The 27,273-nt window shown below is 39.3% G+C and overlaps 1 protein-coding gene across 1 annotated transcript; it reads left to right on the forward strand.

The window, feature by feature from the left end:
* Window positions 1-551: 551 nt before the first annotated feature.
* LOC131678925 (protein sister of odd and bowel) lies at window positions 552-25,130 on the forward strand. Its single transcript, XM_058959371.1, has 2 exons — window positions 552-2,270; window positions 23,880-25,130. The coding sequence occupies exons 1-2, from the start codon at window positions 1,321-1,323 to the stop codon at window positions 24,265-24,267; spliced, it is 1,338 nt and encodes a 445-aa protein (XP_058815354.1). The 5' UTR covers window positions 552-1,320; the 3' UTR covers window positions 24,268-25,130.
* The last annotated feature ends 2,143 nt before the right edge of the window (window positions 25,131-27,273 follow it).

Raw genomic sequence — 27,273 nt, forward strand, 5'->3', positions numbered from 1 at the left:
GAAGGGTCGTCGAAGCATAAGCATAAACACAAACACAAACAACGGCGAGCCATGCGAAAGTTTGCTCTCCCACAGGGGCCCCATAAGCAAGCGGAGGGCGAGTTCCAATCCGACGACCGACCGACCGTTCCAACAGGTATTTTCAAACCACGGGGCACGGGTATGGGTAAAGGTAAAGACGGAGGTGTCGTGTTGGTTCTTGTTCTCTTTCTCTCGCTTTTGTTCCGACGACAAAGGTTTGGATTTATTTCTGCGGGTCTTCCTGCAGCACGATCGAAGGTGCAAAGCATCAATAGAGCTGATCCTCTCTCATCGAAGACGAGGTTGAAGTAAAAATACATGTTTTTTCCCTGGTACCTTGGCCGGATTGACTTGTGCTGACTTGCTGACTCGCGAGAGCCCCGGTGGTGAGACTTGAGAGAGGGTGATGTTGCTGTGTTGGTCTCCAAGAGCCAAGTGTGCGCTTGAGTCAGGCTTATGCCAGGCTCAACCCGAACTTAACACTGGCAGCGGGCGGGCGCGAGTCGTGTCTATATCATAGAAGAGAAAGAGTCCGTGTATCAGTATGCAGCGCAATACGGTAGACAGCAGAACTACACGAACGACGACGACGACGCGGTGTTGAGACCAGCAGCCAGCCAGTCACGGTCTCCGGTGCCAGAAAGTCACAAGTGTCTTCCTATTGAGGTGTGTAATCCGCGCGCGAATTTCCATTTCCGTTTCCGCCGTCAGCCGGCTGCATCCAATTGGAATCCTGCACAATAAAAAAAAATCTAATCCTAGTAGCCCAGATGATAGCTGTGCGCGTAGTTGTAGGCCTGTAGACTGAGCTTGTGTGGGTGATCCAAAGAAGGTCCCGAAAAAAAAAAACGGAACAGTGCTGTCTGTAGGTACTGACCAAGTGACACCACGTTGTTTGGTTAGGTCGTTGTTTGCCGTGCTCTTATCAGACTCGTTGATAAGATTGTCAACAAGAAAAAAACCTTTGTTCTTGCCGCCCGTGTGTCGTACATGTGTGAGAAAGGGCATGCGCGTGGTGAATGTAAACAATTAGCTGTTACATGCCGGTGCAAATAGACCTTGGAGGTGCGTTTGAAATCCTGGCGCTTCGTAACGTGCTCACGAAGTCAGCCCGAAGATTGACGAACCATTAAGTGAGTGTAAAGAGGATTGCATTATTCAACGGCGCTTGTTCGTTTCGCTGATGAGATCATAACTTCGAATGAGCGCTCTACAAGGTGATTAATATCAATCAATTTGTGGTTTGTTTAATCCCGGCTTGATAAATACACAAGCGCACCGAGCCGTGGTCGGTGATAGATGTTATTGGAAACCGACGGCCGCCAAGCGACGATCGTGATGGAGCAATCGAATGAGTCAGCCGCCGCAGCAACTGCGTCGGCGGCGGCCAATAATGTACCGCGAAGCTCGCAGCCAGGCGATTTTGCAACTGCCGCCGCGGTCGTGCTTTCACTTCAGAGCACCATGGTTACCAGTTTACAGCAGGCGGCCCTGATGCCAGCCAATTCTGCAGCTGCAGCTGCTTTCAACCTTCAGGCGCTGGAATCATATCTCACCCTACAAAGAATAACCGGAAAATCGGACGTGCTTCGCCTGTCCAACCGAGCACCGTTGCCCTCGATGCCTCTGACCTCAGCGTCATCGACCATCACCTCGGCCGCTGCCAGCACGGCGGACGATATGCTGATGGACACGCAACCGGCCTCGATGCAGCAGCTGCTTCAGAACAATGACCTCTCCGATGAACTTCCGGTTCTCGATCAGGACGATGATCTCAACTTCGATGATCCCATGCACGACTCAACGTCCGACGGCAATTCACTCGACACGGGTTACCCTAGCCTAGTTCTTAACGCAGCCTTTCACCAGCAAATGAGTGCCGACAAGTTTAAAACTCTGGCAGCTACGTCATCATCAACATCAACACCGAGTTCTGCTGCGGCCGCCGTTGTTGCAGCCGCCGCTAGTCTAGTTGCAAGTTCTGCTGCTGCGTCGAAAAAGTGTACAACCACGTCAACGGTCACGGTTACGGCCAATCAACAGCAGCCACCCTCGGGAATGGTGGTGACAGCAGCCACCACCGCCGGTCAGAGGCCAAAAAAGCAATTCATTTGTCAGTTTTGTAAACGGCAATTCACGAAATCCTACAATCTGCTGATCCATGAGCGAACCCACACCGACGAGCGGCCATATTCGTGTGACATCTGCGGTAAAGCTTTCCGCCGGCAGGACCATCTCCGGGATCATAGGTAAGCTTGAAACCCCCATTTTCTTTTCCCTCACAAAACTTTATAATTAGTGGACTGAAGCATGGGCTATTCTAGAGATTGAAATTCGAGAATTATGTTTCGGATATGGCACGCAATAGGTCACCATGCTGTGTTCCACTTTAGTTCCAAGATCCATCCAATTTTTTTTTTCTGACCGGAATGTATTCTTTTTATTACTGTTTCTCTCTCTCTCTCTCTTTTCTCGGTGTCTCTTTCTTCGATCCTCGTTCGCTCGTACCTTCCGTCTCACCTCACCAACCACACCCAGGTCAGCGTGAAGAGAGCGGACCCCCGAGTGCACACCTTTTATTTACGCACTTTATCACTTGTGACTTTTACGATCGCTATTATTAATACGCTACACCGGCGTAAGAACCCGAACCCGAGCCGGGAAACCCGCGGGGAGATCGAGTTTTGAAATAGTTTTTTATAACGCTTTTAGTGAGATGACCGATTTCAAGCATTAACCGACGACAAGCGAAAACAAAACGAAGAACGTCACAAAAAAGTTTGAAAATGAGAAAAAAAAAAAAACAAAAAAAAATGACGATCCCAGCTAACCTCGTACAGTTTAAGTCCAAATTGTAATGTGATTTATTTTTGTTAATTTGCTCTCTCGTGCTAATAAAGATTTTATTTTCTTGTAAAACCTCAAATCACTTCTCCAAATGTCATCCTGGAAGAAACTCATTAGTCGTGGGTTCGCGAGGGGAAAAAGCCATATACTTTCAATCTGTCACCCGCGTCCGGTTGCGGCGGCGGCGGCGACGACGTGCGGGTGGAACTCGAACTCGTGAACTTATCGCATAACGTGCGGAAATTTATGACACCTGGAACACTTTGCATTTCGCGCTCTACCGCATCTCTTTCCCTTCCGCGAATCCCCGCAGCCAGCCAGCTGTAGGTGTGACTAAAAGCGTACCCGGTTAAGAGTTAAAACAAAAGAAGCTTCGGTCGGTCCGCAAACACCTCGGATTATGTAAATTTTCGATGATAGACACCGCCGTGCGGTGGAACAGCGGACCATCAATTTTTAGACCGCGGAATTTATGTCCCTCGCGATAAGGCCTCTGGCTGTGGAACGGATACGCGCACCCTCTCCGTGGAATCCGTGTGGATCTGACTGGGTTCGTGGACCCGGCGGGTACGAATAAATTGGAAGATTGCTGTTTTGCCGCGTTCGGAAATCCATGTATGTTCCTCTCTCTCTCCCTCTCGTTAATGATTCCGTCGTGATTAATCTGCGCTGAATACGGGTTCGGCGGCGCGGAACGATAAATAATGCGGGATTTCGAACGGACGCGATCGTTTGGCGAGCACGCGCAATATCGTTTTGATAGATAAACGATAAGTTGTTTTGTCGCGTCGTCGGATTACTGTTTATAATTTCTGCTAGTCGCCGCGAATTATCGGTCAGTGATGTTTGGGTGTGTTTTAACATGTCAATGTGTGCATGTGTGTTCAGTTTAGTGTGATACGCGTTAGTTCGCTGTCAACCCGATCAAAGTCAAGGTAGGTGGACAATTGTGATATTATTTCGCTTTTGCTAATCTACTTGGCTTAACTTTTCTTTTTGTTTCGCTAGTTCGCTGTACCACAGATTCGTTTGCCGGGAAAATCACACTAACTGAACTAAAACACACATCATTCATCACTTACTGATAATTTGCTTTGCAGTCTTGACGTAGGACACGGTCCGCCAGCTGGCTTCTTTTTCCAAACGAAAAAACCTCTTTTTATTTTGTTTCCCCTTGTTGACAGCAGCATCAACACTGTTTCCAATATGTTGGTTTCGTACTTCACTTAACTTGTTTGGATTAAAAAATATTTCACGGGAATTGGCTTGAAAACTCAAATTAAATTAGATTAGGCTTTACATAAACTATTTTTGATGTCGTTTTCGAAGTGTTTTTGAAACAAAAGCTTGTTTGCCATCAGTTGATTTATGTGATATGGATAGAAAGTGCGTAAAGAACGATTTACACGATACGACAGGCTTCCGTCCGTCCAGTACAGCACGTCAACAGAACGTCAAAATTAGTTACACACAATTAACCCTAGAACGTTGCACTGGGGTACAAATGTACCCCACGCATTCTTTGAAGCCGTGTGAAGACGAGAATTCGGCATTTACCGACCTGGGGCCCTAACTATAATTCAATTTAGAGTTCCAAGTAAAAGTAGGAAAAGGTAGCCAGTTTGCTTATAGCCTTTGTGGAAGCAGGTTCAAAGTTGGCGTGGGGTACATTTGTACCCTAGTGTACGGTTGCCATTAGTGTTTCGTCAGGTTTCGTGCTGTCAGTGGAAATGTGATTCTTGACAATAGCAATTCAAATACTGGTTGTTTTACTATGTAAGTAACAATTAGTATTATATAATCGTTTTAATCTAATAATTTTAATATAATCATTTATTTAATTTAAATTTGAAGCGGAACAAAAATCTTTCTCATTTTTGCTGATTTTTATTGTTTTTATTGTTTATTTTTTATAGTTTTTTTCAAAGCAATGGCTGGCAAGTATAATTTGCGCACAATAACTGCTGTAACAGTAACGTTGCGTGTTACCAATGTATTACCGGTCAGAAATTTTTTTTATTTCAATTTGCACCCCATTTTGTGGTATTATCCAAAACACGATTTTTAAACTTTCACTCTTCAAAATAATAGCCCTTTTTAAAAATATCGAAATTCTATTTCATATCGTTTTAAGACCATTCTTTCAACTTTTAGAATCATTTATTGATGTTTTTCAAATCGGTTGAAAATTCACAAAGTTATTGTATTTTTTGTGAAAAAAGCCAAAACCACGATTTTTCATTTTTTTTATTTTGTTCAAACCAATTTATGTATCATTGCTTCAATAAATTCCTTACTTTCACTTACACAGCTGTTTTCGCAATAAAAAAACGAAGAAAATGATGTATTATGCATTACTTTTGTTTGAATTTTTACCTGCGAAAATTGCGATCAAACGCGTGGGGTATATTTATACCCCAGTGAAGCGTTCTAAGGTGGATAACGCAAGTGCAACGTTCTAGAGTTACCTGGAGGCATTCACACACAACATCAACAACACGGAACATTTTGACATGCGAAACGTGTGAATGAGCACACGTCCGTCTTTTTCGTTGACGCTGATGTATCGTCTGAATCGGACTTCGAACTCAAGAAATAACGCTGAAGTCGTTTTTTTATATCCCACCTTAACGAAAAGGATAAACAAACCGTGATACGTATTATAATTACTGATGCACTTTATGCAAGAAAGCAAAATCTTTATAAAAATTACAGAAATCAGGAAGTAAACAATATTTATTATAAACCAAAGCACAGTATCTGACAATTCTGAGTAAACTTTCTAGCGGCGTTTTAGCACCTCAAGTTTCCAAGCCAAATATCTGCCCAGGTCAATTTTATCTAATCCAATTTTGGTTCGAGATTGGTTCAACAGCTAGGATCGGAGTTGGTGGATCCTGTCGTAGGTCCAAACATTATCCTGTTGGGAGAATAGCTGTGATGTACACTGGATAAAATGTGTTCCAGTTTGGAGAATAATTTTCATATTATGTGTTCAACATTGTTCCCAATTCGCCTACCTATCTTGTTATCTAAGACTCGTAAGCTTTCTTTCTTCAATCTGGTAACCCTGTCTGCAATTTTGCTTATGTGAACTTTTTATAAATTTGCGAAACTTTATTCTTGATCAGCACACCAAATTTTAGAAATATTTCAACCTGCTAACAACTGAAACATAGCGAAAGTTGCTTGAAACCATTGTGTTACAAATGGCACTGATTGAGCGCCCGAAAATATAAATCGGAATAATATGTACAGTTACCAACAAAACAATAAGACCACTGCGGCGCTGAAATTCCATTTTGTCCCTTAAGATCCACGTTATGATTAACCCAAGAACGGTTTTGTGGGGTACATTTGTACCCCAGAGCTATTTGCAATCCCTGTTATTCCGATATGGTCAAGCAATCTTCATCCTAAATCAATTTAATTGTTAAACTTTCATTAAAGTAGGTGCATCCTTTGTGTTTCACTTGACCAACTTAACAGTGCCCACTTACAGTTTGTCTGGGGTACACAAACCCACAAAACCGTTCACGTTAGTGTTTTTTCATGGGTACATAATTCGGAAAATTGATTATATCTTTTTTATCCCTTAAATGCGCAATGTTGTTTTAAAACAACATTGCGAAAACCATCTCAAAATTATCACAGCAACGTGTTGAAGCTATGAGACAATTTTAGAGGTGAACGATGAAAAATGTCGTTATCGGCGGCGTTGCACAGTGGCGTGACTATATCAAATCCATGTCCAAAATTATTTCACATGTCTTTAAGCTTTTTTATACGATAACAAGGCATGAAAAATGCTTTTTCATGGTTTTAGACAATTTATGACCAAAATATGAAAATATTAAACCTCCTTGCAGTGTAATGCAAAACCGAAAATAACCGAATTCTACGAGCATTATTATTTTTCAATGTAAAAGTGTTTTAGAGTAATCTATCAGCACAGACAAACAGACGTAACAGCTCGAAGAAAATTTTTAAAAAATCATCGCCCGCGGTATACTAGCGACATTTGTTGAACACATTGCGCAAAATGTGGTTCTGGCCAAAGAGAATAGGAAAAGAGACGAATAGTGTGAAGCCAAAAATACCTTATTGAGCAAACCAATCGTGCAATGTAAATAAACATTACTCATGCCTGAGTTGGAGGAGATAAGTATTGTAAATCTATCAAAAAAAAATTTGAATTTTCGTCAGAATTTAGTGCAATCGTGATTGTAAGGTGCATTCTAGAGTCTATGTATGAGTAAAAACAAGTTTTAGAATTATTTCATCTCTTTGTTTCGAAATGCACATCGTTTGATAAACAAATCCAACGATCGACAAAAGGTTTGTTTTCAAAATATAATAGGAGTCATTTAAAGTGCTGCCTTTGGAAACGGTTGCCAAATTCTAGTGTTGAAATCATCGTAAAGGGAGTGTTGCCGTTTTGACTGATTTTCACTCTGCGTCTCTTTCACTATTCTCTTTGGTTCTGGCAACCATGGAACAATTTTTTTTCAACCGAAGTACTGGCAACAATGCCCACACCACTTGTCAACTGCAAGATAGTAGATGAAAGGTAGGGGCATTGTTGCAGTTGCTAAATTCGAAGATCGAAATAAAAAAATCGCCTGTCACGTACTTCAATTTTTCATGGCATAATTATTACACTTGACAAATTTAAAGAATGCAGAGCTACGACTGCATTTTTAAGAACTTAAGCAACGCCAATTTTTTTTTTTCTTTTCGTGTGAAGAAATCAATTTTTGACATCAATTAGTCGTATGATTGATTTTTGTCTCTATTTACTCTTTTTTGTCGTCTCTCTTTTGGAATCCCGGAGACATCAGGTACTCTTAATTTTATTTAGTCTATTTTTAAAGAGTCGGCTGTGCTATCGAGGTCATCATTGGATCAAGATCAAGGAGACACAACCCTTAAAATTTCCTTGTCAATATCAGGATCAATTCGCATCAACGATTTCATTTTTAACGTTTTCCATATGTGAAAACTCATCATGTAGGCTATGGGAGAATTTAATTTTTTTAAATTCTAAACGGATGATTAGCCACGATGATTCTTCATACGAGTACATGGACTAACTTTCCCTTTCAACGAAATCTTTGCTTCTGTCTTGAGTGCAAAGTATGTTCGATGTGTTGGTTTTCTACGGAACTGCATCCTGACGCAATCTAAATATGTAGAGATTATCATTCATAATAATCCCACGACTTGATAGTTTACCTTCTGTTGGGTTGCGACGGATCAGTAAATATATCTAGATTGAATATGGTCTAAGCGTATCTTCAATTTTCGTAACTCCTGCACACCACCCAAGTTGAATTTCTCCGTCAGTCTCCGGGGACCAACAAATTCGATTCCATTGCATACATCCGGTTAGATTTGTTACACCGAATCAGTTAAATTGGCAAAATCCTAAAATGTATCTGCTCACCGATCAGCATTGTGCAGGAGTTTGAGCATAAGCTTGTGCGACCACCCCTGGTCTGCTACTACGTTATCGATCTGGACTAGCTGAAGTTGTACAGAGAATAAGTAGATAATTATGCTTGGGAATAGCGAAACATCTTTCAATGCGCAACTCCTGGTAATCCTAAAGTATTGATCAATACTGGCGCCGGCCAGGCCCGAACGTAGATCGCGGAAGGAAAGGGAAGGAATGGTTAGTTCGATAATTGCTTTTGCTAGAGGCCGTATATACTATTGCGCACTCCACAAGTATCACGGGAGGAGGATATTTTTGTTAGTAAGAGTATAGAAGTTGGAACACTTCTTTTTTACCGACGCCAGAGAGGTGACTTTACTTACTATCTGGACTAGATATCGATCCACCAAACTCATAGACAGGGGTCTAACGGCTTTTTACTTCCCTTCCGAAGGAAGACGTGACCCCAGATTTTTTCACCTTAGAAAAATCTCAAAGACCTCGGCTGGAATTGAACCCAGGCAAATTGGAATGAGAGGCGGTCACGCTTACCACTCAACCACCGGCGCCGTCTGCTCACCGATCAGCATTGTGCAGGAAACTACGAAATGATTTTGAACAATGCTTATCTTGAACACTTCGACAGGAATGCATTTCACATTTCTGGACCATTTTGTTTGTTTTGGTTTTCATAAAATGAAAATGGCGGTTATGTTTTCGGGCAAGATTGTGCAGGATATCACATTGTTCCAACTATACGTACTGTTGCCATATTTCTTCGATAAAACCGATAAAACAAACGGATATGAAGAAAGAAACATAAACAAATAACGTAGTGGGCAAAGGTTTTGATTCGGTTCAGTCATAATTGTTTTTATCGCTAGTTTTCAGATTAAAAAGTGTCCCTAAGTGTTCGAATCGGAAGATTTATTGTGAAGTTCGGCCTTTTCTCTCCTTTCATCGTGCGCCAAAGAATCAGGATGCTCGTTCCGATCTTTATGTTTACTTATTATTATTATTATTATTATATTTTATGGGTCGTGGAAGCCATGTTCAATTTGACATGTATAAAACTAATACACTCAAAAGTGACGAATGTTCCCGCCTTTCTTTCCCTTCATCTTAGTTTTCGGGTGCTTGTGGTAACGAAGTGACGCATTATGGCTGTGTCAAAATCCAGCCCTCTGGCAACCCTATACCATCATATGGAGTTTGACAGCGACCTACATATATGGGGCGTTATAGCTATAAAGCCCCAAGCAAAGAATTATGTTCGGCACTACACACGATATTCAAGCATTCCACACGACGTTTTGCATCTTGTGGGATGATTTAACGCCGTATTATTCAGAAAAACAACATTTAGTAACTAATTACAGCTTTTAATCATTCGATTCAAAGTTAATGTTTTGATTTTCATGGCAGTGATGCTGGCTGTACAGAGACGTCGTCCTTGACAGGGGGCTGTCAAAATCGCTTCACAAGCGCCACGCTCGGTGAGATGGCGCATTTTACATAATTTAAATCGACCGTTTTTTCTGTGGGCGATGAAAACTCTTCTCGTGTTACGTCTGTTTGTCTGTGCTATCAGTTTGAGGAAACCTCGCATTGAGATTTAGTCTGTTTCAACTGTTTTCATAAATTAAAACATTTTTTTTTCAATTTCATATGTTAATTTTGCTTTTCGGGTTTTCTTATAGTAGAAAAAAATATTCAAGTTTTTGTAAATTCGGTAATAGAAATCTATCCAAGTGATTATCGTATTCAATCTAGATTATTCACGTTAACACTTGCAATCCGGAGACAAGGAACTGGAATGAGAAGATTGAATAATTTGTTTGATGCTTCGCTTACGTTTCCAAGGCCACTTGTGTACGTTACGTTTCATATAGCAAGGTTGGTGGAAGTTTTATTTCACACTCTTTTATATGGTTATCGTGGTCATAATAGCTGAAGTTGCACAGAGAATAAGTGGATAATTATGCTTGGGAGAAGCGAAACAGTGTTTTTCAATGTGCAACTCCTGGTAATCCTAAATTGTTTACTGATCAATACCGGCGCCGGCCAGGCCCGAACGTAGATCGCGGAAGGAAAGGGAAGGAATTGTTAGTCCGATTCGTGCTTTTGCTAGAGGCCGTATATACTACTGCGCACTCCACAAGCATCACGGGAGGAGGAATTTGTTAGTAAGTATAGAAGTTGGATTCTACTTCTTCTTTACCGACGCCAGAGAGGTGAATCCACTATCTGGACGAGATATCGATCCATCAACTCATGGACCGGGGACCAACGGCTTTGCTTCCCTCCTTGGTCACGCTTACCACTCAACCACCGGCGCCGTTATTTTTGTTATGATGAGTAAAATTGACGAAAAAGCTTTACTCCGATCCAATGCCGCGGTCGTTGCTTTGAAATTTTGTTCAACACGCCCGAGTTTTTGTGAAGCGGAATACCTTTTGAAGGTAAAAATGCAACTTATACTATGTTCACATTAACACTGATATCAAGTGATATGCGGATTACCTTGATATCCGACGATATTACGTACCATATCACTTGATATCCCATACGTTTTAAATGTCATCTCATATCATCCTCTTTGCGTGATATCCGGGATATCATGAACGAAATCAAGTCAAACTGTCAAAAGTAACGACTGGCAACACGGATAACGGCATTGAACGCATTCATTTATTAATGTCATGTTGAAAATTCATTTGATCGCGGCAAGCGTTGACTTGAACATTTTCGGAAAAACAAAGCAATAACAAACATCAAAAAGTTGAAATTGGTAAAAAAAGCCGAAATCAGCGGAAAATTGAAACAGCACTGCTATTATCGGTTGCCTGAAGTACACGAATAACAGGTTGTATGTGACAATTACTTTCAATTGTCTGGAATGCCAAAGCAGCTTCAGGAGAAGTGATAGAAGCAACTTCCTGTTATTTGGATGGATTTGAATGCCGATTGAAAAGTGCTATCGACAGACATGCTAGGTTGATCTGCATTCTAGTTGAATTTTTGATGGGTGAACTTCTAAACGATTTCTGGTTGCAGAATCTTTTTGGAAAGCTGTCTCCATATTGCAATTGTTTCGATCGTAAGCGAATCATTGAGTCAAACATTGTATATTTTCATTAGACAACTCTATTTGTTTTCTTGGCCAATTTTCAGATGATTGATTATGATGTATACGATAAATACTTTATGATGCTGTTATTAGTGGCGTTGCACGGAAATTCCTCGGTTTAATTTTGCAGATCTCGCTAAGTGCGCATGTGTTCAACTATGCGTACGATAGGAATCACGTTTAACTGGCAGACAGAGAACCTGGGGAACTCGTTGAATTGAAACGCTCATAGATTGTCAATTGTCAACCGAATTGAATCAGGATCTTTTTCATTGTTAGAAGCCAGCTTGAATGAATCGATTCAGTTAATGTCTCCCGGAAATCTAAATTTCAAGCTCCAGTTCTGGGATAAAATTAGAAAATTAGTTGTAAAGCATGTACACTCATGGATGAGACTCGGTGGTCTAAATGTCGTTTTGTCTACAAAGGGCGAGGAGTGTTATGCCAAAAGTCTACGTATGTCTGTTTAGCCGTTGTGTGTCCAACAAAAAAAAATCCTTTAACAGGCCGACAAGGGTACCCGGGAACAAATTGAAATGCTCATAACATTGGCTTTCTTTAACCGATTTGGACAATTTTAGATGTTTTGGATTCATGAAGTTGTCCACTTTTTGATTTTGTGAATCTGTACAAGATGAATGATCTGGTTCTTGGTATTCCGGATTTTTCGGAGTAAAATTAAATATACTAATGTTCCAGGTATTATTTGAAAAGTTTAATAATATACTAGCAATGTGAGTATCGAAACTTCAAATTGCTTCAGAAGTCTGTTGTTTGTTGTAACGAGACCATATGGCAATTTAACCACGGAATGGCCACTCACGGTCCCACGGGAACCTGCTCCGGAATGTCCGTTCTGGGGTCAAATCGCCAAATGGTTCCAAAACCACAAGATATTGCCTGCTGACGCAATTCCAAGAATTTTGAAACCCATATTGCTAGTATTCATTGGAATTCACAAATAGTATTCTAGCACTGGAACATATTTTCGGAAATCCGCATTCCCGGGAACCGAATGAGTTAACACGATTCTAAAAGTAGATTAGTTCTAGAACCCAAAACAACCATAAGTGTCAAAATCGTTTGGAAATTACCTGAGTTATTGGCATTTCAGTTTTGTGTCCCGGGTACCCTCATCGGCTAGTTACGCAGTAAAAAAATCAGGAGCCCCTCCCCACTCTGAGTGTATCAACAATATTATTAACTCAAAAGCTTGACTTAGTGAAGTTTTAAAATGTCACAATGTTTCAATTTCCACCTATGGATAAAATATTGGAATTTCGTTAATTGAAACCTAAAAAGGTATCCTGGTACCCCGTCGGACACATAACGGTTAAATGAACAAGGAGGAGAGGTGTTGGGTCTAAAAATGTTGCAATTAGATCCACGTAGTTTATGAATGGCTCCTTAACCACTTGAAGACAACTCCAGAATGGTCATTCCGGCACAGGTCGCATAGGATCGTGAATGACAGTCAACTGATTTGTGTGGGACACTGGAAATGTAAGAAATATATTAATACGTTATTACGGATGCTGGGAAATAGTCCATAATTTCCTTCGATTGCGTAGAGAAGGTGGTGGACACTAGCGCATTGCAAATTTTTTTTTGCATTCCCAAAGGCCGCTCCCTCTCATATTGTGACAAATGTCAAAGTAAGCTCAGATGCCAAATTTCACATCATTTGGACAATTCTAGACTCCCGCCCACCTCGCTTGAAATTTTTGAAATTGATGCTATGGGAAAATATGGAGGAAAGATATATTAAATGCTATAATTTTTGAATTAGCAATCAGAAAATTACAGTTTATACCTTTTTTTAAAGGAAATAACCTTAGTATTTGAAAGGAGATGTTTCTGTTCATTTTGGCCCCAAAATCCCCTCTTTTTACAAAATTTTCTGCTTCGTGATGCAAATCATTATTTTGCAGTTTTCTAATGTGAAAAAAAATCTTCACTCAATTTTAAAAAATTGTACCTTGTTGAAAGTGGAAAATCGTCAGAAACACTATAAAAATACATAGATTCGTTACCAGTAAAATTAAGAAACATCAAGGTCAAAAAGATTCCGTTCGATTTCTGAGATTTTTTCACATTAGAAAAACTGCAAAATATGTATGATTTGCATCACGGAGCAGGAAAATTAATTTTGGATTTTCGGACTATAATGACCCTGTACCTCACTTTCTCGTATTTTCTAGAAACTAGAATATATCCATTCAAATACTAAGGTTATTTCCTTAAAAAAGAGGTATAAATTGTAATTTTCTGATTGCTACTTCAAAAGTTATAAAATTTAATATATTTTTCCTCCATATTTTCCCATAGCACCAATTTCAAAAATTTCAAGCGAATTGAGCGGGAGTCTAGAATTGTCCAAATGATGTGAAATTTGGCATCTGAGCTTACTTTGACATTTGTCATCTTTGAGAATTCAAAAAAAAATTTTTTTTTTGCAGTGGACACATACACAATAAATTTACTATTGCCGTAATCGAAGTTTGTGGACTATCCAACGTGTGGAATTCTCCATTCACAACCTGACTAAAGTCTAGTTCCTATGTTCGAGAATACCGGGCAAACGAGTGAATCACAGGTTTGCTTACGTATTCGATGTCGAGTAAGCGACCATCCCGTCCTCGAACACGGTTATGCGGCATAGCCGCATTACGCTACCATCGCACAAAACCTCTTTTCGGTATCCCACTAACACTGTGAGGTTGGAAGGTACAACGTATTGTTTAAGGTCATCAATGAATTATCAAAATTTTCGCTCGTCCCCCGTTTGTATGAATCTACAACACTAATGTAAATGTTGATGAATAAATTTATTTTTAAGAACATCTATTTAAATGTATGTAAATTTGTAAGAACATGTATTTAAAAAAACATGTAGATTTTTTGTGGACAGAGGGGAGGGGGTCTTGGTACAAATCACATTTGATTTCAATATACGCATATCTCAGAGTTGATTAAATGTAAATTCATAATGTTTGTTGCCGCTGATGCGGTGCCGTCAGATCGGGTCAAAGTTTCTACATGTGCACGTACGAATTCAATTAGTTTTGCATCATTTACAGATTACCGAGAAGATGTGTGATGTGTCGCAAGAAAGGAATATTCACCAAAACTGTCCGCTAAACCTGTATCCAGAATAACCGAACCGGCAAGAAAGCGTCCGTCACCCAGACTTCAAATGAGATGCATTGTTGACAGAGCACCAAGCTTATGTGGTTGTATGCAATTCAAGATTGTTGGAAATCTCGATACAAGCGACATTTTTTGTGCCACTGGACTGAAAGGGCAGTCAACAACAGTTGTCATAATTACAGAGAAAATAAAGAAAAGTTTATTTTCTTTTTACATTATCGGTCATATAAAGACGTGTTTAAGTTTTCTTTCCGTTCATCTTTCCCGATCACACGAATCGGAAGTGTTCGCCGGCACTTGGTTCTTCGGAGTTCGCTGTATATTCTGGATGCAGTTGAAAACTGGAAAATCCAACCAGCGACAATCGTATTTTCTCTGGCTCTAAACAATGGAATCACGTCGGAAGTAGTGCGATGTTTTCGTACAATGATGTGCTATCCAGTGCACTAGGTCCGACATCATGGGGTTAGTAATAAACAGGAGAAAACCCGATTGTCGCTGGATGGATTTTCGTTTTCAACTGCAACCAGAATAACCCGGGAAATGAGTCTGTATTAGTTACTCAGTCTCCACGGGACAGGATACTCAATAAATTTCCAGAGCTATTATATGAATACTTCATCGTTATGACTCCGATATTTGATAACTCGCTTAGTATTGTATAGTTTATACGTCCTCTACCAAGTCTTCCGGGTCCAGGGTGTTCAAAACTGCCCAATTAATTCAGTGGGCTCGCATTTACGTCTTGTTTTTGATTAGGCTTAAATAATGCCATGCACATGTGAGGCGCTGGATAATCATAAAAAGTGCAGTCACAGAGACCCATGGGATTTCCATGTAAATCCAGAAGCATTTTTCTGATCAGATCGATAAATATGGTTTATAAAACTTAAATCTATGTCCGATCATTTGCAGGTTTGGTTAAAATTTAGATATCAAAAGCCAACTGAACACTTAAAAATACCAGTGAAAAGTGTCTTGGAACACAACAATTAAACTTTTGCCGTTTCCGTCTGAGATACGCACCACTAAAAACATCTAATTTATGTCTTTAAATATATTTTTAAAACGTACAATGAAACATTTTGGATGGAATCACAAACTTTACGCGATTACGAATAATTACGTTCACGGGTTGAAATCAATGACATTTGAGTTGTCAATTGAAATGTCAAACGATATCATCTCGCTTAAATGTGAACACTTTGACGTGATATCCATATCACTTCGGTATATCAAGTGATATCAGCGCTAATGTGAACATAGTATTAGACTTACGGAAGTGTTATACCTTCAGTATCATCATCTTCGCAATGCAATGTTAATATCATTCAACACGTTAGTACAAGCTGAGCGTTTCGTTTTGCAGAATAACTTAAAACACGTGGTTGAAAGTGACAACGTTGGGATTAAGATTCCCGTTTATATTGAAAATGATTATATGGATGTAAAGCTACATGACCTATCACCTCGTACCACTCCTGAGCCAATTGCAAAATGCATGTCGCAATACGGAGAAGTAGAATCCGTTACACTTGATACTTGGAGAAACTTCTTCCCGGGTACGACTAACGGCGTTTTTGTAGTGAGGATGCGGGTCGAAAGGTCTATACCCTTCTACTTGACAATAAAACTCACGGATCTACAATTAAACAAACTACGCTATGCACCCATGAGGGGAAAACTCCTACATGCAAGTATTGTAATCAGACAGCACATCATGGACAACCTTGCGCGGAAAATGCAGAGGAAGACGCAACCGATTGCCAACTCATCTACGGCAAACCAACCCAAAACGTAGTTTTCAATACCAATGCCTGAACCACAAACGGTTGCAGCAGTTGCTCAAATCATAATGACAATCGCAAAAGAAGCATCCAGCACCCCAAAATCAACTGTAAGCAACATCAGCAAGGAAGGTAATAATAATGACGGATTTACACTGATCAACAATAAGTGCAAGAAACAGGGAAAAACATCTGATCGCGGACACCAAGCCGGCTTCGACCTGGACGTGAAAAACAAAAAAGAATTAAATGACCCCCCAGATGCAGTATGCCAGCAGACCCGCGAAAGAAGCTCTCCGATCGCAATAAAAAGTTGCGCGCATGAGATCCAATATTACAATAGTATTTGTTAATATTTTTATATTTACATTTGTAAACATATAAAAGATCCATGGCTCCGTTAAGCTACCGCTATGAGCCGTGTCAAATAAACAAATTGAGAAAAAAAAATTGTTAATGTATGGAGAGTCAACCAAAGATCCCGACTACAGTGAAGACCCGTTTTTATCAGCCCCTTGGTGAATTTTAGGCCGATAAAATGGGGACATTGACAAAATCGGGACATATATTTTTCTTTCTTTTTAAGAAACCGATACTCTTAAAATATTCTTCTTTTGTCTCTAGATATAGCCTTATAACCTTTCTTAATTATTTTGCTTAAATTTTCCTTAAGGGGGTCTAACAATGCATAATTAAAAAAAAGCGAAAAAAATTTGTTTTGCCTGTTTCGGATCTCTAAGATGAGAAAAATATGCTCAAGAAAGGATTTACTCGAATTCAACCTGGTTCGTCTGCTAGAACCCATCAAACTATCAACTATCACTTTTCATACGATGCTGATAAAATCGGGTCAAAAAGCTAATAAAATCGGTTGTAGATTAAATAGGTAAAATCGGGTCTTCACTGTATTTTAAATTTGCAGCACCCGAGCTGGGTCCTATGGATTTAGCCACACGTGTTAGAATTTTTGACAGTAATCCTAGGATCAAGGTAGTTCAATGGAAGGCGTGGTCGTAATAATTCTATTTTATAAAAGAGGCTGGGTGTTGTGTATAGACGTAAACAGTGTCAAGAAATGTGATCTGTTCAAAACTCGAGCTCGACCCGAATCCAAAAATTTCAAATTCGAACAACCCGAACCCGACCCGAACCCGAAAGTTTAAAATTTCAAAAACCCGGACCCGACCCGAACCCGTGAAATTCAAATTTGAAAACCCGGAACCCGACCCGAACCCGAGAAGTTAAAATTTATCGTACCCGAACCCGACCCGAAACCCGTCGGGTCCGGGTTTCGGGTCCAAAAGCCCGATCCCGACCATCTCTAATGGGTACTTGTGTTTCTAATTGGGATGCCAGATGTAGACGGAACAGGCTGGTCAATTAGATGCAGCTTCACCGTTTTCCTCACAACATCTGGAGAACCAAGATTTCTGCGTTTAGTGCGGGATTGCAAGCTAATAGTAGGGTTCGCAGTACCGACCCTTTTTGGCGAGAACCGGTACTACGGTACTGAAGCCCTCAGTACCGGTAGTACCGGTAAAGTACCGGTACTCGAGTATATTTTTTAAAAAATCAAAAAAAAAAACTTCAAAGTGAAATTGAATGCTTAAACTGATGACCTCATTCTCAGATGATTGATTTGTTCTGATCTAAAAACATGTTTATTGTTTTGAAGTGATTCGGAATGTCATGACTCATTTCATCAGAAAATATTTTTCGTATGCGGCACCTTCTTTTATTTCTAAATCTAGGCCACTTTGACATCAATAACTGCTAAGCGGTATTGTCGACGTCAACAAATGGTAAATGTAAGAAACACTATTAACAACAGTAAACCAAAGCGAATATGGCAGTAAATCCGAGCAGGTTGCTCGCATTTCCTCTCTTGATTTTCTGTAAATTGGTGTCGACCTGCATACCAAGACTCCTTGCTTTCCTGTAAACTATGGAGTTTTGGTGAATTTTCCGATCACCAATAATTACAAATCGCCCCATTTGGAGTAGTTATCCATGTCTAAATTTGTTAGTTACTAAATCGCTGTTCGTTCTTCTATAACATAACTTAGACCATAGTCTTATCACGCGCCACCCAGTGAATAATGCAAACCAATCAGAATGCTGCTAATAAAAAAAATCATAGCATATTTTTACGTATGTTACGCTAGATGTGAATATTTTGAAATTTAGTACAAGATCGTTAAAATTTAATTTCGACAAAATAAAGCAGGAATTTATACATACGGTTCAGTACAACGGGAGCTAGTAATGTTTAACTTATAGAAGGTAATTAATATAATTAAAAGTCATCTTGCAGACCGATATTTTGAGACAGGTCCCCCTAGAGAGTCCACATATTTTTCATAAAAAATGGCATGGTACCGAAAATACCGGTACTGGCTTTTGTTCAGTACCGGTATTACGGTACCAAAAATGGGTCGGTATTCCCGGGATTTTCGGTACCGGTATTACCGGTACCACAACCCTAGCTAATAGGGAACGACTCCGTATCTTCATCAGTGTTAACTTGACTGAGTAACTCAAACTCGTTAGATGAGAAAGAGTTACCAGGTAGAGAACCAACCATTTCAGCGTACGATCTTCGAGCTTTATCAATGAAGATTTTTTTCACTCTCAGGGATTTTTGTATAAAATTTATATTGATTTGAATTCACATCTGCTTCTCAGAGATATCTTACTCGATTTTCTCAAATTTAGTCTCAAATGAAAGCCACAACATCCCTATTGAATGCTATCAAATTCCATTGGAATCGGAGTTCTGGTTCCTGTGTCACTGTTTGAAGTGCACGGTCCAATGCGAAATTCCCATATAAACCGGTATAATTATTATATCTAAATGATGCAAAACTAATTGAGATGAGTTATAAATCGCTTGAAATTGTTGGTCCACGTCACTAATTGCAAATCAAAGTCTCTTTGACCACATTGAGAGCCGTTGAGAATCGCGGAAGATCCGACGAAATTGCCATGTTTAGAAATTAGATTCACATAGGAGTTAGGTATTTTTTACATAGAAAGTGTATGCAAAGTTTGAAATAATTGGGGTAAGTAGTAGGTAATACCGCAAATCGTGTTTTTTCCAGAGATGTTCTACAAAAAGTTTCGTCACCGAGTCGCTTGTCGAAATTTTTGCATGAAAAAAATACAGAATGTTATTGAAATGATACATTATAATGCACAAAATTTTTGATCGATTCGCTTCACCCAAAAATTTTACGCTGCAAATCCTATCCCCCTTAAAGTGTTTCAGCGTCGACATTTAGTTCAACAAGTTCGTGGCTAGCGAGCCATCGTATACAGGTGCAATGTGTACTAAGAATGTAATAGAGAGTTCCACAATATTATTGAACATATCCTACCATGGAATCATAGTTTCTTGAAATGAGAAAGGCACAATTGCACCACTAGGTGGATTAAAAAAGGTTTTGTACTTCCCAACTAGTATTACAAATTCCATTTTACAGTTTGCTATATTTCACCCTATGGAAGAAAATTGGGTAAACACCAAAATTTCTCACCAGGGGGAAATTTTTTTGGTAAAACCAGTCCAAGTGTGTTTTAGTTTTAAGGGATTTGCGTCAAGCTGGCGCTAATCTATTCCGACAAAAAGTTATTGTCGGTTTCTGATGTGGCGAAGCCATTTTACAGGTTCTTGAATCATCTCATTATTGCGTCAAGAAGATCCCCGAAATATGCCTATTTGCCATATTCGACGTCGTGTTGCTTGTTATTCTTCGCTACGAAGCTTTCTGCCTCGGCTTAGGAGTTGAACATTATTAGTACGACTTGTCTCGTATGATGTAGCTGTATGCGTGATACTTCTGTAAGAACATCACCTTGATCAACTGGTCCACCTCGCGCACTGAAGGTCTAAGATGGGCCTGCGAAACATCAATCGCGATTGTGTTCTCCCGCAATGGGCGAAATTTATTTTGTGGTTCACTCAATTCACTCGCAGTTGGGGACAACGGAACTTTGCTGTTTTTATATGTTACACGTACACGTTGGAGCGGTGCGGCACTGCACGGGTAGCAGTTTTTTGTTTGTTTGCTGTTCGTAAGTGATGCTTTTTTACTTCTGATCTGTACGAAATGAGATAGAAGATTGAATCATTTGTCGCTCGCTTGCCAAACGAGCAACATCATGACTCTAACGTCTGGAAGGTACAATAAGCGTAGAAGCTTTGAATATTTGGCAATCATGGCATTAATAATTTATTTTTATGTTTGAGTGTGCGTTGAGTTGACGATATGGAAAAAATTCTCAAGCCGAGATGTTTTCGGCGGTTGCTAGGTGTGTAGGGCAATGAGCCTTTTGGAACACACGTTTTAAGCTTCGGATATACGTGATGCGTTCTTTATCACAAAGGTACTAATCTGACAATATGCTTCTGTAACTATTTCGAATACATGGGCGGACTCAACTTGGCTTGGGCCTACTGGATGGCGGGGGTTAGTTGGAGATTTTGGTGGGCGAGCAGACTAAGATATGTTAGAGACATGTTTTGAATTGAATTAAACTATTCGAATTATTACTATTATTAAACAAAACGCTATATTCAGCATGTATTTGTTTCAGTTTTAGCCCAAAAATGAAACAACTGTATAAAATAAAACGCCAAAATTGATGAAATCTCAGATTTGCACGGTAATAACACTGTAATTTATAAAATATTTTAATTTTTTTAGCTATTAATCGTTTAAGAAATACTTAAACTAGAGATTTTCACCTATAAGTTCATTAATACATTATTGAAAATTTAATTGAGAAATGAGATTTCAAATTTTGTGGATAAACTGAATATTTCATTTGGCTTCTCCACCACAGCCCTCAATAATGGCGCTGCTCGTTTTGAACATATTTTCGGAACTGGTCAACCTATTTTGCTAGGTGGATCAGCCAAACCTTGCCAATGTTTTGATTGATCGTTTAATAGTAGATAGATTATTTTTAACGTTGTTGCTGGTTATAATCGATAAATGCCAAAAAATAATCGATTAATTGGAATAATCGATTCGTTGAAAAAGTACAGCAGAGAGCATGGTGTAATACTTGGTTTTAAATTTTTGATACAGTTAAAGGATCATGAAGAAATTACTTTTTAACTAGGAGATAGACCCTCCCTCCTAGTAAATTGCAAATTATGAGCGTAGAAGCTAGAACGTGACATAACATGTTTTTACTGAAGACTACATAGTCTCCAGTTTTCAAATGAGTAGATAGTTTTGATAGATTAGAATTCATTCCTGAATTACTTTGCATGACCTTGAAAAAAGCTACACTATTAAGCTGTACACACACATGAGGCGACAGCAAATATTCACTGTGGATTTTGTTATAGCTAGCGTGGTCCGTAAACCGATACAACCCGTTATTTTTTTCTGCTTGGATTATCATATAGAATGAAAACAGTACTGAATGACAGAGGTGATGGTACTGGATAAAGGCGACTTCCACGAGACTCCATTTTCACCATCAGAAAATATTCCACCTCACCAAACTCGGTCGTATATTACATGATGTTGGAACTGAACAGCGCGCTTTCATCAACTTCACCCATGACAGCAAAAATAAAGACAATGTTTCCTTTTTTGAAAAATGTACACTAGATCGAGTATACAGTGTTTGGAAATATTATTCAAGAAAACTGACTAGCTGCGGTTGAGAGTAATCAAAACTTAAAACGAGTTGCTGTAACATTTTCCACCTTTCAGTTTGCATCCAAGAAATAGATTATTTGAGGTCACAACCAGTTTCTTGTAATAGCTATACGAATTTTAGATCGTTCAATGTATTTATGTCAGCTAAAATAGGTTCATAATTATTCACTGAAAATATTGTGATTGTTGGCAAAATTTTAGTGTTCGTCTTCTTTTACTATATCGTAATTAATCTTAAAAGTATGACAGAGAATTAGTTATGGAATTTGTGTTTCCACTTCATATCATCAGAATCCGACACTAACTTAGTGACAGGACTAAGCTAGCGTCGGATTTACGCTAGCTCAAAAAACGGATGTGTTGTGCGCTGGCGCTTGCTTAGTGCTGACACTAAGTTAGTATCGGATTCTAATGAGACGAAGTTGAAACGCAAATCTTATAACTAATTTAGTTATAGGTTTTGTGCCCTTCACGCACAAATGTGATTTTAACAAATTTTCTCTTTAGTGAAGAAAAATTAGTTTTTACCCAAATTTTTCTCTACTGAGGAGAAATATAGCACATGACAGAGAACTTTGATCAAAATGTGTGGTAGATTGATTTCGCAGTTCAAAGTAAGTGACCAAATCCGATTGGACAAGATTTCTTACCCAGACTATCCGCTTTAATGGTAATGAAAACAGCCTGCTTCGCTACCGATACTCATCGATATAAAATGATTTTAATTAAACATGTATTGCAACTTGGCTAGCACTAATCGTCCATCGTTGGCATCCTGGACATGAAGTTCGCCAAACACCCCCTCCTATCAACTGGGCCTCCGCTACCAACCTACCCCATAAGCACGGCGGAAGACGGCCCCAGTGTATACAGAACAGATCTCCCGTGGTTCCTGGTCTATTCCCGCAAAAGGCACGCGAGAACAAGCACGTCAGTTCTGATTTTCAGCGTCGTGTATACGAATATAATAAAAATCAAAAACATGTTTCCGTTCCGCATTTTTTGTTGTTGTGAGTCGCGTCAACACAGCTGAAGGAACAGGCAACGGCAAAAAAAACACTTTCAAAAGAGATCTCCCGCGAATCGTTCTTCGTTGTTCGGTTATCTGCTCTGACTGCACCGTGACCAGATCGTCGCGGCAGCGGCGGCGGCAGCAGCGGCTCGTTTCAGTTTTTGGTCAGTTGACTGACCAAATTGGCAGAGCGCTCTGACGTCCGTCGCTGGTTGCTGTCATCGCGCGGTTCGCAGATATCGACGACGTGTACCACCCGACCGGGCACCAGTTGGCGTTGGATCGATCCGAATGCGCTGTAATGTGACCATCCGGTTGTTTAGCCGCGTGTACTTTTGTGGGCATCGTTTGATTTTCTTTTTTCGCGGATGCTTATCCCTCTCGCGAGGAGTCATGAGGCGGTTCCACAAAAAAAACGTTGACGATGAGATGACTAGACAATTGATGAAATCAATATAAAAATATTATGTTTTTATTCATCCGACATCTGTTAATGCTTAATCTTTGATAAAGATGAAATATAAGAACGGAATGAAGAAGGAAGATCAGGAACAACTTCGACCCATCGCGATCGTTCGTTAAGGATGGTGGAATTAGGGGGGATTGGGGGGTACATTAACTGATTTCTCCGTTTCTTCTTTCGGGACGCATTGTCTCAACCGCTTAGTTGAGCTCATCTCATGCTTTACGATTTCTGCCTGGCTTTTTATTTTTTTTCTGTGTTAAATTTATTGTGTTTTATGTTTCTCTCGGCCTCAACATTTAATATCTTCATTTTTCTTCCCGTTGTCTTTTCCTCCCGAAAAATGGATCGCAGATACATCCACTCCAAGGAGAAACCCTTCAAATGCCTGGAATGCGGAAAGGGATTCTGCCAGTCGCGGACGCTGGCCGTGCACAAGATACTACACATGGAGGAATCCCCCCACAAGTGTCCGGTTTGCAGCCGGAGTTTCAACCAGCGATCGAACCTGAAGACGCACCTGCTTACCCACACGGACATTAAACCGTACCACTGTGCGGCCTGTGGTAAGGTATTTCGGCGGAACTGTGATCTACGGAGGCACAGTCTTACGCACAACCTAGGGGCCAGCGGAACCGTTGGACCCGACGGGCAGTTGGATCTGAGCGGAAGTTCCTCGATGGGTGCCAGTGACACCGAAGCTAACACCATCGATCTGATGGCGCTGGCGGGCGTTGATTAGAGTGTAGGTTGTATCTGAGTGGTATGGCGCGCGTGCCCTACTATTTACTGCTATTTGTTTCATAATTGCAAATGTTGACATTTAGTGAGATAGGTTTGTTTAGTTTGTACACAATATTGAAATGGAAAAAAATGAAGAGCGTTGAATTTATTTTTGCTAGCTTATTTAAAATGTGATGAAAATATGAGTACTTCTTGTAGAACAAAGCTAAGAAACTATGTTATTTTTTGAGAGCAAGTACTTTGAACTGCATTATCCTTAATAAGTTTTCGTATCAACAGCTAGAAGCTAAAACATTAGTTGCTTCATTTCTGAAACACGACGCCCCGCTTACGAGACAGTTAATCGGAATATGTTAGATAGAAATAAGTTTAATTTTACCTAAGTGGAATAATATAAAGAATACAGCTTGTTATTGGCGGCGTTTAAGATAGATACCCGATACAGTGTATAATAACGTATAAATGTAGATAATTTCATGTCAAATCAAACAATGAAAATTTAAAATAAATAATTATTTAAAAATGGTGATGCCCTGATGCAGACGAACAGCCATAACAAAAATACAAACCTATCAGCTTACTTTCGTTACATATTTTACTTCCTAGAGAACTTTCTGTTCTAGTTCCTGTTCCATAGACAATTATGTGATCGGTTGAGTTTGTCGTCCCTAAAAAGGAATATAAAGGCTCCTGGTGAGGTTTCTGTAGGCTAGCAAAATGTCGGATTTAATGATTATGATGGAGACAGTGTGAGTGATATGTCTGCTTGTCTATGCTAATTTTGTAACGTATCTGAGAAAGAAAAATGATTTGACTTCATAAGAAACCGTGTGTGCGCTCCACAGTCATGGGAATGATAAAATGAAGGCAATAAATGTTTTTAAAAAATATTGAAATTAAGCTATAAATCTGAAAGAGATTGCAGGAGATTTACTGAAAAAGAACTCCCTTCATAATATTAAAAGAATAAATGAATTTTTCACAGAGGTAAGTAAACCAGAAAGAACAAAACAATTCGATTGAGAATCTCCACATTCGATATTGACAGATTTCTCAGTCAACAGTTGTTTTTATATAGATTCTGAATATAAGGTAAGTATCTCCATTTTTCGCTCGAGTGTAACTGTGTACAGATTGAGAATGTGTTTCGCTTTTAAGCTGTTCGCACACGAGCCGACTGGACACGTGCTACAAAAAATATTCACTATGACTTATCTTTAACCTATTCCAACGGCGTTGGAAAAGCTAGAACAAAATTCATAGTGAAAATTTATTTGTGGTGCGTGCCATGTCGCCTCGTGTGTAAAAAAAACAACCAAAAATTCGAATGAGGAAGCTTCGCCTTTTAAGTAATTTTGCCATACGTTTTATGTTTTAATAGCGGCTTATGTAGCTTAAAAGTTCCATTAAAGCTTGAGCAGCTTGGAAGTTCGCTAGGAACTTTATATGAACTTTAAAATGTGCTTTTTAACCCATTCATGCTCATGTTGTTTGTGGACAACAACGTTTTTAAACAGCTATAACTTTTGATTAAGGCAAAATTTGCTCACAAGAACTAGTAAGGCTAATAAATGTGACAATAGACCTTTCTTACAAAAAAAATTTATATTGTCAAAAGCTTGGTTTTTTATCCGTGATTCGATATTGCATATTGGGGCGATGATTTGGGGCCTCTAACTATTGAAAAAATCAAATATACTTCAAAATGCCCTCTTAACCCCATATGCTAATGACCTATCTTGCTTCGATTCCCCATATTTTCTCGCCATTAAAATGAATTCAGAGTGGGGAAATGTGGCAAGGATGCCAGCTCTGTTAATATATTAGTAAAACTTAAGATTTTTCATATAAGTTGCAGATTCTTGCAGATTACGGATATTTCACGGAAGAAAACCAGTTCAACTAGTCTTTAGCATTTTTTAATAATTTTAAATATCATCGCATCACTTTTCTGTGTCAAATATATTGCAGACTTTTGTGACAATCTGCAGACTTTTTCGATTTCTACTACTTTTTATCGACCTGGCATCCCTGATGCTAAAATAATTCATCCAAACCCTGTCAAATTGAAACAAGAAGTAGAAAAAGAAAGGTGTGAACATAATATTTTGTCGTATTTGATTGCTTTTGAGAACAGAGTATAACATCAATAAAATAAACTCATGCGGTAAACATCACAGTCTATAGAGAACAGTTGCGCAAAGAGTGAAATCAAAAAAGCCTACCTATCGAGCACAATTGGAATCCATCTCTGATACCTCTGCAGCAAAGTTGGATTCTAATTTTGCTCGATAGGTAGACTTTTTTCGGCTTCACTTTCTGCACGCTTTTTGCGTACCTTTATACTAGGGCCTTTAGTAAACATTTGTTTACATTAATTTATTCGATGAATGTGAGTGAGATGAATTCTCTGATCTATTAAAAGGGCGAGATTAAACATTTTCATGCAATGTTCTATAACGAGACAGGGTACTACAAATCTGGACAAACATATGATTACGGTGTAAAAGCCCACTGTCAAAATTCTCTTTGAAATAAAATTCCGGACCAACTGTTCATAGCAGTTAATGAGAGAAAACTTTTGTCTTTTGTTTACTACCAACCTCTGTGATTGGCGAGTAATGGTTTGTCCAGAATTTCCGCTCAAAGTAAATTTTGACAGTTGGCTTTTACGTCGTAATCATAAGTTTGTCGAGAAATCATTATGCAGTCATATGATTCTAGTTGGACTAAAAAGCATCTGAACGTCAAAATCTCTTGTCAAATTGACTTTGATAATCTATCTAACAATCTTTTACACTACTAATGTCTTCTTTGGAGAGTTTTTAACATTTGTCAGTCGTCCAACTAGCGAATTAAATTCGTTAGTTGGACATAGGCTGTGGCCCAACCAACGAATCACGACTGTATTTCCTTTCACTAATTTTCCTTATAATTTGAAAAATGACAACCGCACTCAGGCGTAGAGAAATGTTTCCACCTTCTGTATACTACGCCTTGTCTT

Source organism: Topomyia yanbarensis, chromosome 2 (assembly GCF_030247195.1).
Source record: "Topomyia yanbarensis strain Yona2022 chromosome 2, ASM3024719v1, whole genome shotgun sequence".
Lineage (NCBI taxonomy): Eukaryota > Metazoa > Arthropoda > Insecta > Diptera > Culicidae > Topomyia > Topomyia yanbarensis.

What these genes read in the sequence shown, in the direction of transcription:
- LOC131678925 (XM_058959371.1), top strand. Translation starts at nt 1,321, where the DNA reads ATGTTATTGGAAACCGACGGCCGCCAAGCGACGATCGTGATGGAGCAA. An exon ending in GACCATCTCCGGGATCATAG is followed by an intron (nt 2,271 to 23,879) that starts GTAAGCTTGAAA and finishes AATGGATCGCAG; the next exon opens with ATACATCCACTCCAAGGAGA.